The sequence below is a fragment of the Neolamprologus brichardi genome, chromosome 12 (assembly GCF_056152115.1).
Source record: "Neolamprologus brichardi isolate AB-2024 chromosome 12, ASM5615211v1, whole genome shotgun sequence".
NCBI classification, from domain to species: domain Eukaryota; kingdom Metazoa; phylum Chordata; class Actinopteri; order Cichliformes; family Cichlidae; genus Neolamprologus; species Neolamprologus brichardi.
The window spans coordinates 36683198-36697928 of NC_142115.1; the positions used below are offsets into that span (position 1 = coordinate 36683198).

General features: G+C 43.2%; 1 protein-coding gene across 1 annotated transcript in view; it reads right to left on the bottom strand.

The window, feature by feature from the left end:
• adamts3 (ADAM metallopeptidase with thrombospondin type 1 motif, 3) overlaps window positions 1–14731 on the bottom strand; it is a 170481-nt gene that overhangs the window by 127693 nt on the left and 28057 nt on the right. Inside the window, exon 4 of the mRNA XM_087849509.1 lies at window positions 1978–2134. Within this exon, the coding sequence (XP_087705635.1) occupies window positions 1978–2134 (157 nt within the window). The remainder of the gene's footprint in view (window positions 1–1977; window positions 2135–14731) is intronic.

Consider the following 14731-nt stretch of genomic DNA (forward strand, 5'->3'; position numbering starts at 1 on the left):
AGTTTAAGCACTGCCGTCTTTACATGAGGTGATGACACACGTTCTTCAAATAAAGTCAGTTTTTCAGGATTTACATTGTGTAACTAAACCATTGAACACATTAAATGACTTGTTAGAGTTTTGCAGGACGTTTGTTTCATCATATTTCTGGACCTGTCCTCTCAGCACAGCTCACAGCTGTCACAGATGTTTCCCTTTGTCCTTCTTTTCTTTGATTTGTTAGAAATTAATTCCTTAAATTAGATAAATCAGATAATGGGATCATGCCTCTGTCCTCTGCCACTAAAGAATGACACCACCTGATGAACCGACCTCTGATAACGTCTCTCAGCTTTCTTACTGAGAGCGCCGGTGCTTATCAGCTCAATCGGTCTCTCGTGTTTTCTTAAAGAACATCTGTTGTCTGTTTCAAAGCAGGCAAAGAGCCAACACAGAGCTTTATCTCACAGTACCAACTGTCTCAGCTGATGCTGAACTAACTCGAGCCCCATTTGGATGGGATCAGCGTTACTGAGGGAGGTGAGGATGAAATTTACTCTGCTTCTTGGTAATTTATCCTGTTGCTACAGACGACGTGATAACCATCGGGAAATTAGGTGACAGTCAAAAACTCTCCATTGAATTATCTCACAGATGTCTATGAAACAGAGTTTATTATATAAGCACATATTAAATGAGTTAATGGGGTTTTTGTGTTTTAGATCCGCACTCGTCCATCCATCCATGATCCAAGCTGTCACAGCCTGTTAATCACTAACGACAACATTCAAACTCCACCTAATTTTACAGTTATGGACGAATAATTGAAGCAAGTTATTTATTTACCTCATTATTATTTTTGTGCATTTTTTAATTTCTATAATCTCTTTACTGAATTAGATCAGAAATAATAGTTATGGCCTCTGCCTGCACCAAGACAAATTTCTTTTTGGGATTACTCAAACTTCCAGGTGAATAAATGAAACATGGCAGCTTGCTAGCGCGGGGAAATGGAAACAAAATTGTAGTTGAAGAACTTTAAATTGAGCAACTATTTGCCTGCAACATACTCTGCTCTTTCTGCAGGATGGCTCTTATCATCAGTTTTTAGCATGCACGGGCATGAAGGCAGAGAAAATGAGTTTTAGAGCAGCAATCAGGACAAATGGGTCGACTGGCACACCGACGTGTGGAGAGAAGGCAAAAGAAATGCAGCACTAAGCACGTCTGTCACAATTCAGATCTCATCATCATGTAAGCACAAACTGAGGCTCACGAGCACAGCGTGCACGTGACTTAAACACAGTATCTCAGCTCTGTTTACCCACAGCAGAGGGAGAGGACTCCCCCCGAGTCAGTCATCACCCTGCTCCATATTTTTAAGCCCTTTTTAAAAAATTGCAGGTGAAGCGATTCTATGTTTTAATATAGACATTATTGTTCCTAAACACACGTGAGTCAGTGGTTTCATCAGCCTGCCTGAGCACAGTTCTCCTTCACAGTCCAAGTGATGCATTACATTTTCCAACAGTGGCAACAATGACATTTATTTGGTATAAATAGAGGGTCAAATTTGCATTTTGGAGCATTAATAACAACAGTTAGAGCAACAGCAGAAGTCAGAGTCGCAGTAAAAGCAGCAGCAGCACAGGGAACGAAATCGAATGAACTGCTTTCACTGATAACTACGAATAAATGCTGAAATGTTCACAAGTGACCTAAACTCCTGTTGCCAACATTTACATTTTTCAACAATATCAACATTCATTTTTTTAATGTGTCATTTTTATATCTCTAAAAAGTTGCTACTGTTGTGTTTTTGAGGCACACGGTGAAGTCTAGACCTGGAGTTTGCTTTTTAGACAATTTGGGCTGAACACAAGCAGTTAACAAAAAGATTTAATTATACGGAGAAGCGTCACAGCAGTGACCTCACAGGAGTGTCGCACCATTAGTTGATAAGAATACAGCAGGAACCATCCTGGTTGTGCCTCCTACCTTGTAGCTGGTAATCCACAGAGATGTCCAAGGGAGTCTGCAGCAGAGCTGACCTGCGGTAAACCACGTGGACCCTGCCCTGGTCCTCCAGCTCCTGAGTGCCTTTCTCCAGCGGCTCGATGAAGTACTCATCCGATTCGGTGCGAATCATCCCAGCCTGCAACAGGTTAGCAGGTCAGCGACTGTAGAACGTGTGCGGTGCATTAGCATGTTTCATTACTGCGAGCGAGCGTGGAGAGACCCAGAAACCTCGTTGCTCTGAGAGCATTCGTTTTATTAAGAGACAATTAAAATCCCCCCATCATGTATTAATAATGTAGAAACTTTGTGACGGTGTTTTCATGTAATTGTAAATTAATGCCTCAGTCTTTAAAATCCAACTAGAACATCTGCTGAACGTCAAATGCCCCCAATTTGTTTCCTCTCCCACGCATAGACACAGAAACATGACACCAGAATGTTCTACTGAACTATATTAAAATTAGAAAAATGCATAAAATATAGGATAAACACAAAGCAAAGGCAGATGCACTGATGTAATATTTAGTAATTTATTCAAGAGAGAATCTGGGCCTCTCATCACCTGCTTGGCATGTGCAAGTTTCTTTTTCTTTGCCATTATTAGACATTGTTGTGACTCTTTTTCTTCAGCTTTCTGTTTGCAATTATCACCTTGTTACCCAACAAAGGCAGGTGGTGGTCCTGCAGCGCGCTGCATCGTTAGTAACACATTGGCACAAAATTGCTTTGTGATGGCTACCTGCCAACCTCAGATTTCCTGCAATAAGAAGCCAGTCATGTCCGTTGTTTATGGCGGATATGAAGGGTCGCGCTGTCCGGCTAACGCAATAATGCCCAAACAGAGCGAATGTGCAACCCATCAACACCAAATGATGGTCTGGAAAGGTGTTACACGCTGACACAATAAGGTCAATGCTAAACAACCTAAAACCAATTTACAGCTGTTTCCTTAAAATGATGCTTTCTGGAATGCAAAATTATTCATCCAGATTATAAGCTAAAAAAATATAATCAAAACCAAGGTCCCAGATTCTGGTTTTCATAAGAAATAAGCCACAATCCTTAAAAATAAAAAAAGAAAGGCTTGAAATGTTTCATGTTACCTGTAACTAGGGCTGCCACAAACAATTATTTTGATAGTCGACTAGTCACCGATTATTTTTGTGATTAGTCGACTAATCAGATCATCATCCATTGGACATAAAACATATAGATTATTGCACCAGCAGCATCTGCTCTTATATAACTATCATTAGCTTACAGCTTGAAGTGTTTAAGGTATGTGCTAACTAAAAATAAAGACAAGATGATAGTTTATTAAATTTTAATGAAATTTGCAGATTGTTTCGGTGAAGTTTAATAAACTCCTTGCTATCTAAAATATAACAGGACACCGGAGTATATTCTGGAGCATCTCACACTTCTGATAATCAGCTGTCTGCTTGATGTTTATTCAGCTGTGTAAAAACTATAACTTTAATCTCAGCCAAACCGATTTACTCTGGAACAAATAAAATACTGAAAAAAAAGCCAAACAATAACATTTTTAAGTTATCTAAGTGACTTATATATCATGTTTAACCTGAGTAGTGAAAGACGGCGGTGGGTTTGAAAACCATTTGCTGGGAGTCCGGTGTTCTCACGGCTCTAGTTAGCCTAGCCCCCGGCTAGCTATCGAGCTAGTGGGTAACAGACGTCTCCGAAAACGTCGGAGCGCTTTCGAAAATATGTGGTGTCTTGATAAACTGAGCAGATATTTGAGGTTTACACAGCTACATTCTCGCCTAAAAATATGTTAAACGTTTATTTTGTGACCCAGAAAGAATAATAAGAGTAATATTAAAACTAACTAGCTGCCGCCATTGTTGGAAACTGAGCTGGGCTGCGCTATGAATTCTGGGACACAGCTTCTTCTTCTTCTTCGGGGTTTAACGGCAGCTGGCATCCTTGTACATGCAGTGCTGCCATCTTCTGTTTCAGTCCGTTATTACACTCTTAAATCCTACTACTTATTCCTGCGTCTTTTGGGATCTTACAAAGCTTCAAACGACACGTCGACAGTGTTGGGGAGTAACGGAATACATGTACCGCCGTTACGTATTTAAAATACAAAATATGAGTAACTGTATTCCGTTACAGTTACCGTTTAAAAAGGTGGTATTTAGAATACAGTTACTTTGTTGAAATAAATGGAGTACACGGCGGTACTTCCCTGTTTCATATTGTGGCGGGTCAGGACTGTTTGGGTTTTGTTTGACAGCTACGTTCTGTTGTTCCAGGTGGCACGGTTACGGTTGCCATGGTTACATGGTGACGCTCTCTCGCTGCGTGTTTCCTGGGTGAGAGAGGCCTTTTTGTTGTTGTTGTGCTAAGCTAACAGGCAGAATGCTACAGGTATAGCTCTAAAGAATGTAGCATCATGGGCAGTGTAGTCCGTGCTGCAGGGAGAATGGACTGCCATACACGTTATGTGTCTGTGAGCGAGGGAGGGAGAAAAAGGAAAAGTACGAGCTGTCATCGAGAAAAAACGGGAGCTGGAAGCATGTAAATATAATAATAACCACTGCAGCCAAGAAGAGAGCCTGACGAGCCCAGCTGTAAGTAAGCTATTAAGACTCGACTGTACACCGTGTTCGTGTTTTCCTCCAAAAACAATAAGTTCCGTTGGAGCAGCCTTTCAACGCCTCTCTCTGTCTCTGCTAGCAAAGTTGACCCAGACAACAAAGTAAAGCTAGTTTTCAGCTACGAGCCCGACATGAACCCACCGTATTAGCCAGAGGTCCCTTTACTACGGTTCGGAGCCGCGGACCTTCAGTAACAGTAATAAATCACAGCAATAGTACATTCATGTAGTTGTAAACAGCATGATAATATATTAAGTAATCCAAAGTATTCAGAATACGTTACTCTCATTGAGTAACGTAACGGAATACGTTACAGAATACATTTTGGGACATGTATTCTGTATTCTGTAATGGAATACATTTTAAAAGTAACCTTCCCAACACTGCACGTCGACTATTAAATCAGTCTTCGACGATTTTGATAGTCGACGTAATCGTGACTAGTCGACTAATCGTGGCAGCCCTACCTGTAACAAAAAGAAAACACATCACAGTTTTATTCTTTGAATTAAAATGCAAAGCAGGACCTTTCTCAGAGGCAGCAGAAACTTATCTTTGGCACCATGTTTCCATGTGTCGCACGCGCCCTCTCTGACAAGCACACATGTGCAGTGGAGAAAGCAGAGAGAGCAGCAACAGAATATGACATTAGTTCATTAAGAGCACGAAGCGAGCAGCTGGGGTGGAGCTGGGCTGCAAACCGGCAGGGGTGCAGCAAATGTGAGCAGGCTAACTAATGCTACGCTCGGTTTCCTATGCTCCAAAACTACAATCACCCACATGAGTGTGTGACCTTTTAAGTGAGCGCACACACTCTGTACACACATGCAGACACGTTGTGTTAGCGCTCAGTCGATCGGTCCTGCTGCGCTGAAGCTCCTGGCAGGACTAAACTCCCTCTGGCCTCTTCACCAGCAGTCTGGTGGACTGTGTGCTAATGCTGTTAGCGACCAACCCTCACTCTCAACTCATTTCCCACTTCCTGAGACCCCCATCAGCTGGCGCTCTGTCCCCTCCTTTACACAAACGACTGGATGGATCCCAAATTAAATCCTTAGTTAAATGTACATGCAGCATCGATACTGTGTGACTGTAAGCGTCCCAGGTGGAAGTCTAAACCAATAAACTGAATATTCGTATCTGAAGTGCTGCAAGTGAAGTGAAAACGTCTGGCAGCCACATGACGTCTGGGGGAGAAGCTCAGCGCTGTTTACTGCAAGTTTACTTCTGGGAACAGAAGAAGATTCATATGATTAAGTGCAATAAACCAGGTTATGATGCAGAAACGTGTCACGTGTGAACCGGCTCATTTAATTGGCCATCTGTGATTACAAGAGCAAAAATAGTGAAATACGATAAACATGTGAGCGTGTTGGTTTTACTGCGTGACAGAGCTCAGACGTGGTTCGCTGCAGGGACAAAAACCTCCTTAGTTATCTTTAGAGAAACGGCGAGGTGGAGGTTAACCTCATCGTGCCGTATAAACCGACTCTGATTCGGGGCCGTTTGGTGTCACAGTGCTGAAACACTGCAACTTATACGGAAAACACGGCCCGCGTTTCAAAAGATGACGAGGTTTTTATGACATCTCCCATAGAAATGTGCAAAGACTAATCTAAAGTTTGCACAGATGTATAAACACTCAAAGAAGAAAAGAAGAAAGAGCCAAAAACAAACGACAGTGTTACCGAGGAAACTCTGTTTTCACTATTTCTGACTTCACTCGTCTAATCAGACGCTAACAAATAACAGAAGATAAGTTACAGCTCGTTGAGTAGCAGACACAGACGTACAGAAATGATTTTTAAAGCTGCATCAATGTTTATGTGAAAATAACACACGCAGAAGATAAACGCTCTTCACAGATGACAGCTGCAGCTGATCGGAACAAATGGGAAGAAGAAGAAAACTCCAGCGATTCCTGACGTCCTCCTTATCAAAGATAGTAAGTACTATGGTGGAGTCTGTAAGATAAAACCTCTTACATCACACTAATGTTACAGACGTGCTCCACTCGTCTGTTTGAAAAGTTTACATTTTTCTGCTCACTTGAACACGTTTCCTCCTCAGCTTATTTGTCGCACACCTGCAGGCGCCTGCTTGCAAACACAGATCCTAAATATTCTGCAAGTCAGCGTGCATCATCAGGCCGGAGTGCGGTTCGCCTGCTCTTCATTCTCCGCCATGATTTATTCCTGACAGAAACGAGAACCACCTCGTCACCTTTATTCACTCTGCGCTCATCCACCACTCTGAATCCTCAGCTCAAAACCAAAGAGGCTGCAATCTTGACAGTAACTGAGCCCGCAGGCATATCTTGAGCTGAAGTGAGATTCATGCACCGTGGCTCTTTCTTATATACCAACGGCAGGTGAAAGCCGAGAATGAAAGACGGCTGAACATCTCAGAGTGTACGGGGCTCGGATACTGAGAGCTCTTTCCATCTGTGAGGTTCTTTAAGGGTCTTCGACAGGTCACGCTCCTCTATTTAAGCTCCGCCGAGCAGAGGCAGACTCCAGATCCGAATCTCTGCTCTCATAATAAATTGAGGTGCCTTTTAAAGGTGAAGCTGGAGGATCGTGCTAACAAACTGACTGACAGATAATTGGATAAAAGCTGTTTTTCTATCAAGGGAAGCCGTTCAAGTCTGACCACATATGAAGTATTTCAGCAGCTGAAAATGCCACCTTCTTATTCAGACACCGCAGAGCAAAGAATAAAAACCGAAATCACAGAGGGGCGTGTGTAATTAATCGGGTGCTGACATTTGAATCGTTTTCATTTTTGATTAAAGCCGCGTTCAAGAACAACACTCCACAGGGGAGCGTTGGGAGGATCTCAAAGAAACTAAAGCTTGAAAGAAAACAACAGTGACCGTCTGAGCTTTTACTTAACAACAGCTTTTTTTGACAAACTAGTTTCCATCTCAGCTCTGTGCTGTTGTCTCCATCGCTTCTCAACCGATTTAAGAACAGGCAGAAGTGAAGCAGAGGAGAGAGCGGCTCGTTGAATCCTACCACGCTTTAAACACTCAGAAACACCAGTGTGTGAATATCTACCAGAAACACGCTCGCTGCATCGTTAAGCTACAATCCTGCCCTGACACAGTGAGTAACGTGTGTCGTTTCCACGCCGACCACAGGAAGTGCTGAGCTCTCTGGTTTGAATTGAGGAATAAGCAGTTGGATATATATGCTGCTGTCCTCAAATTAAATTGACATCTATCCCTGAAAAGCAGAGAAATTGCAGAAAAACGCACCTCTTTTCATCCAAACACTGAAAACAGGACAGTGCTGAAATGAATTTAAGCTTTGTGCAAATTTCTTCTTTCTGGCAACGATGAGCTCGGAGAAGCGGTGATGCATTCAGCAAAGGGAAATTAGAAATCATAGCACGCTGAATGTGTCTCGAACAAATCTGTCCTTCCAATTTCTTCTGCTTATTCAATTCAAGGTAGCTGGAAGCGGGGGTGGTGGGGATGGTAGGGGTGGTGGGGGGGTGGGAGGTTGGCCTTGTAGGGCTGCTGAAAAATTCATGTACATGAATTTGTTACATGTAACAAATTCATGTAACAAATGCATGTATATGAATTTGTTACATGTAACAAATTCATATACATGAATTTGTTACATGAATTTGTTACATGTAACAAATACACAGCCAGCCGAGCCGTCTACTGAGTTTTATAAAAAAAAAAAAAAAACAGGTCACAGGGGAACAAGAGCGCGGCGTTTTTAGGCTTATGGGCATTAAATGCATGTTGAGGCAGAAATTATTAGATGGAAATTAAATTCTAGTTTGAGTCCATCACTGCCTGGTTTGCATAACTACCCAGTGCTGGCATGCCGGACATTTTCCCGGTGGGCCGACGCACTTTTTGGCTGATGGGCCGTCCTGAAGGGTCAGACGTCTTAACGTGACGGTGCCTCTGCCTACCTTCGCTGAGCGATCGCAGTGGGACGTCTAGACCAAAAACACCAGGGCTGATGTTTGTCCCAGCCCTGGGTGTTTCCTCACATTAAAAAAAATACTGAAAACCTCCAGTGCTGCCCCTCGGCCTCCTGGTTGCCACACCTATGGCCTTGTTCTCAGGTTATCGCATTCACATGATGAAAGCATAATCTGAAGGTCAAGCTCACCGGGATTCAAACTCATCAGATTTGTTCCACCTACAGCATCAATCTGAAGCTCCTGGACCGCCTATTTCCAGAGTTATCACATTCATAAACTCCACGCTGCCCACCCGTCTGCTCGCCCGGCGGGGTGACAACTGTACCCCATCAGCCTCTTACAGCTGGGGGGGTAAAAGCACATATTGTGTGCCACCTGCCAGCTCGTCTCTGTGATGTTGTCATTGAACCACAGCATTCGCTTTAAGCTCAGCGTGGCCTTAAAAGACACACTGACCTTTCTGAACAAAAGGGCACAGAGTTGTGCAGTGTCTCGTATGTATGGGTGTGTTTTTTAAAGTCATAGGTGGCTGTACGTGAAAGGATTAAAGACACACTGCAGTGCTTCTTTTCACCTGCAGGAGCACTACGGCGTCTTTTCATTTATTTTATCGTCTCAGACACGAGGACGCCAGTGAGAGCTTCGGCATTCAGATAACAAAAGTCATTGAATAAGCTCGTAAACATGGATTCTGAATGTTCATTTGAGAGCAGAAATGTGGAGTTCCTATGCCAGCTGAAACACCGGCCCTAGGGTCCCTCTCTAGTTGGACGCATGCACAAAAATCCTCATCCGAAACACGTCCAGGAGGCATCTGAGTCAGACACCTGGCTCGTCTCAATGCAGAGGAGTAGTGGCTCCACACTGAGCCTCTCCAAAACACTTTATCCTGCGTCTCACAGAGAGCACCTTTCAGAGGAAGCTCATCTTCACCACTTATATTCACAATCTTGTTTTTGGTCGATGCACACACTCGTGGCCGTAGGTTCAGCCGACACACTCATCTTCAGCACAGCAGAGCAGCAGTATCTACCCCCATGGACACAATATACAACATTAACATACATATTATTACGTTATTCAGAAACGACGTCACTCATTCAGTGAAAAATCTCACTGTGACATCTTCAGACGTCCTCGAGCTGCTGACTGATTCGACGACGCCTCACAGCTCCATAAACCACAATATCATTTCAATTCAGCTCAACGCTGGAAATCAATCGTTTGAATTATCATGTCAGGAAAGTCACGTCCAATCAATACGCACTTACTGGTCCCGCGTACCTGCTCGAGGGGGGAAACATGACCAATGACGGGGTCTCAGGTATTCAGTAATGTGAAACTAGGTGATCCGTGTTTAAGTAACAGCCACTTCTTTCCATGGGTGAAGGTTTTCCAGCAGAACATTCTCATCTGTGCTGAGATGTTCAATGTTATTCACTTCAGCTGGTTCTAGTGGATATTTGCTCATTTCTATTCAATCACAGGTCAAACGTAACAGAGTCAGGATACAACTCAGCTCAGCATCATTATCTGTGTTTCAGCTGCTGTCAGAGCCCAAAATAGTAATAAATTAAAAACTAAAGCACACCGAGGTTCTCATATTTGGAGGATTATTAACTTTAGGATGTATTTGCATGATTTTACTTGGAGAAACAGAACATAATTATCTCTTTTAGGAGAATTGAAGTGTGATAACTTGAGGCCAGAATTTAGCATAAAACATCATGAAATGTCTCCGGCAGCAGGAATTCAGAGGAACTGAAGCTAATCCATTAAAGGAAATAAGCATTGTTGCACTCTCAAGCTTGCATGCCTACCTTGGAAAGCTTGTTGGTGTTTCTGTTAGTCTACACATGTTATTTCATGCCTAATTGATGATAATAGGCAGCAGTGAGCTTGTACAGCCGGGTGTTTTCCAAAAGCTTCAAACTGCAGCTTTCTCCTGCTCACAAGTCCCACGTTTAATGAGCATTTAATGAGCTTATATCCCTAGTGAGGAATTTTTAATGCATTTTGAAGGCTCGTGTAAGGTAAGGGACCGTTACCTGGACTGAACTGAACTCGGTTAACAGGCTCTTGATCAGATGATTCAGGTGGACAAAAGTCAGACATCAGAACATCAAAACTGCAGCTGGAAACGGCCTCATAAAAAACATTTGATAAAATAACTTTAACACAGTGCCTTAATTACCTGATTCCAATGCTAATGTATATATACATAAATACACACACATATAATTCCCCACTCGCCCCTGTGGGCGGTCAAGCCTTCAAGCTCGGTCCTCTACCAGAGGCCTGGGAGCTTGAGCAGGGCTCGCAAAATTTCAAAATCCCTGGTAGCCCTTCGGGCAGGGACTCTTCAGTTTTTGGTAGCCCAAAATAAATTTAAGTAGCCCGAATAAAAAAGAGAGCAATTTTTTTCATTGATGCTTTGTTTCCTGTTTTGTTTCCTTTACAATATTTTACATTAAAGTATACTATTGTAACGGAAACAAAACAATCAAAAAAACACAAATTACAACATTGTATAAAAATTACAATCATCAACTCAAATACTTGGTTCTAATTGAACAGAAATTTCTATGAACTTGTAAGAACTGTGTAGGACATGAATCAGTCTGTGTCAGGTCCTGAATTTGAAATTTCCACTGAAGTCACAGGTAAGAGGCAAGTGGAACCAAGATCGAGGCCATTTGCTTTTTGAAGTTTGCAAAGACTGCTAAATTGTGCCAGTGGTAGTTCACTCTTTGCAACATAGTACGCTGATCTAAACAGATGTCTCAGGTTTATTTTTAGTATGTTATTTGCAATTGGTGTTGGTTCTGGGAAAGATATTGCAGACTGAGCAATAATGCATTTCTCATGGGTTCTAATGGGGGCCTTTCTTAAAATGACTGATCCCAGTAACAAAGGCGCTTGTCGACTCAGAAATCGAGGGAAAACCAACAACACACCCGGCAGAACATTATGTTATTTACACGGGTGCACATAAGTGGTCCGCATGTGCGCATTCGCTGTCAAAATGAAAGACGCGCACCAGATAAGAAGTTGCAACGCGCGTTTGCGTCCATATAAAAGGCTGTTTTTGTCCGCTAGAGTGGGATTTTCACGGCACATTCTGCACCACATCTCTGTGCGTTCATCATTTGTTTGAAGCCAGCTCACCTCCTGCAACCACTTTTCCGAGAATACGCGCTTCTTTTGTGGTTCGGACTCCTTCTGACATTTCTTTGGAGGTGGAGGAACATCACAGTAATTGCTTAAAGGAGCTTCTTCGACATCTTTAAGAGTTCTAAACAAATGTCTGTCCACCTCCAGAAAATCTTATGTATGCAAACACGCATTGCAACTTCTTATCTTGTGCGCTCTTTTTATTTTGACAGCGAATGCGCACCTGCGGACCACTTATGTGCAGCCCTGGTTATTTAGCTCGTCATATTGCAGCCACAGAAATTCTTTTGTCCATGAAACCATAAAGCTGCACTTTCTTTTTGCCTTATAGTCTGATTTGTCATAACTTTTCCGTTTTGTGGTAAGCTTTTCTTTGGCTGTCACTTCTTCACCCTGACGTGTCTTATTTGTCTCAGCAGAACTAAAATATATATCCTGCTGCTTTTACACCAAACTCTCACACGTTTAAGCTTGCTGCAGGAGATTTCACTTGTCATGTTTGCATAGTAAGCTAACGATTGATAAGACGATGTCAGAGGAATTGGTGCGCAAATTATCATCACTCACCAATCAGTGCTGTTGCTCTCTATACACAGTTCGCGCGATTGCAAAGTGAAAGCAAAAAACAAGCGCAAATTCTGGCTCACCGATGCCAATGACATAATTACCCAGATACATTTCCGAAAGAATGCAAAAGCATTGACATATCTTTTTCCTTCCTATTGCCGGGCTCACACTGTGCGATTTTTGGCCCATTTTGAGCCGATTTTTGAGTCGTGCGACCGTTTTGGCGATCGGCCCGATTTTGGCCTTCGTCGTGCATCGTGTAGTATACGTGGGGTAACGAGAAGCGATTAACACCTCACGACCAGCTCCCGATCATCAATCGCTTGGTCGTGAGGATTTCAAACATGTTTGAAATCCTCGCGACCGTCGTGAGGGTGTCGCCGCAGTTTCTCACACTGCGCACGCGCAAACACAAATGTCAGCGAAAAAGACGGCGCATCACGGCAGTGCAGCGTGTGATCTGGACACAAGCGATGGAGGCACTTGTAGAACTTTGGAAAGCTCATCCGAGCCTTTTCGATGTGGCCTCACAAAATTATCACGACCACAACAACCGTGAAAATAGTTGGATGGACTTTGCTGCTCAATCACAGCTGCCTGATCATGTTTTTCATTAGCAATTTAGCAAAGTTGATGGCGGTGGTGTGTCTGTGTGAGTGAAAGACAGAGAAGGAGAGCGAGCGACAGAATTTCTGTTATAACCTTCATTTTATGGACGCACAGTGTGAGCACTCGGGTCGCATCAGAGCATCGGGTCGTATAGTGTGAGACCTGCATCGTGACCTACGAACTTTTAACCCCTGCGAGTCAATCGTGCAGTTTGAGCAGGAGCTGAATCGCGCGACTGACAAAATCGCACAGTGTGAGCCCGGCATAAGATAGCCCGACGGGCAGGGCAGAGATAGATTTTGGTAGCCCGACTGGAGAAATCGCTAGCCCCGGGACGTCGGGCTAGCGATTTTGCGAGCCCTGTTGAGGGTCCTGCAGTATCTTAGCTGTTCCCAGGACTGCGCTCTTCTGGACAGAGATCTCCGATGTTGTTCCCGGGATCTGCTGGAGCCCCTCACTTAGCTTGGGAGTCACCGCACCGAGTGCTCCGATTACCACGGGGACCACCGTCACCTTCACCCTCCACATCCTCTCGAGCTCTTCTCTGAGCCCTTGGTATTTCTCAAGCTTCTCGTGTTCCTTTTTCCTGGTGTTGCTGTCATTCAGGACCTCTACATCTATCGCTACGGCCGTCTTCTTCTGTTTGTCTACCACCACTATGTTCGTATAACTATATCTATCTACATCTATATATCTAGATATAGATATGACAAATATTTTAAAATGATCTTAGGTAGTGCCGTGCTTCTGATCACTCAGTTCACTGATTCAATTGCTGATCAAATACAGTTTAGAGGTAATAAATTAAATTAAAGTAATACATTAAAAATGTAAACAGTGGTTTCACTCTTGCACACCGAGTTTCTCTCATTTCAGCGTGTGAGCCTTGAGGCTGGGCTTGTGGATATCGGGTAAGCAGCTAACATTAGCATGTCAGCTAACGCCGGCTAGGTTAGCATGTCAGCTACTGTTCATGTGCTGATAGTGAGGGGAGGGGCTGCGTACCTGTCTGCAGGTGCTGTGTGATGTAGTTTCACCAGAATGAGGCAAAGACAACACTGATGGTATCTATACGGTTGTAAATGAGTATCCAACAGTAATTTTAGCATGAATTAGTATCTGAGACTCTTTTTCTGGTTTTTGGCTCGGCCTAACCGGGACAGCTGAGTCTCAGTGTCTCTTGAATTTGGAGGTCAAAGCTAAAAGGAATTGTGAGCTTACAAAAGACATGTTTTGCCTTAATTTCAACAACATTTGGCACAAATCTTTATTACGATAAAACAGCAACATTATTTGAAATCCCTGTAACAAAATGTTCTGCAAAAGCAGCTTTCTGCCCTTTCACCGTACCTCAGATCTGCAGAGCTCAAAGCTGTAAGGAGATCATTTTAACGTATTTCTTCCTCTGAGACCTTCTTGATTTGAAAGCACAGTGATCAGTTAGAGAAACACCGAAGACACCATTCAGAGCCAGACCACAGAGGCCAGCAGAGACAGCACAACATCAGACCAACTGTCATCCAGAGTTTACAGCGAGCACTACAAACCCAAAGACTTCTGCACAGGCTGAAACTTTTAATGTCACTGAAATTGCTTATTTAGAACCAAACTATCTCCGTGAGAGCTGAACCAACACAGGCTATTGATGAAGAGGCAGCTGAAAACCTTTCTGATCAAATTCAGTCTGTAGCTTTCTGATGATTAAAGTTTAACAGCTGTCGTCTCCTGCGACAGCCGACCCGATGATAAGTGCTGCTTGCTTTTCTTTGTGGTGAGTCTCAGTCATTTAATCGATATCCCAGTTTGGT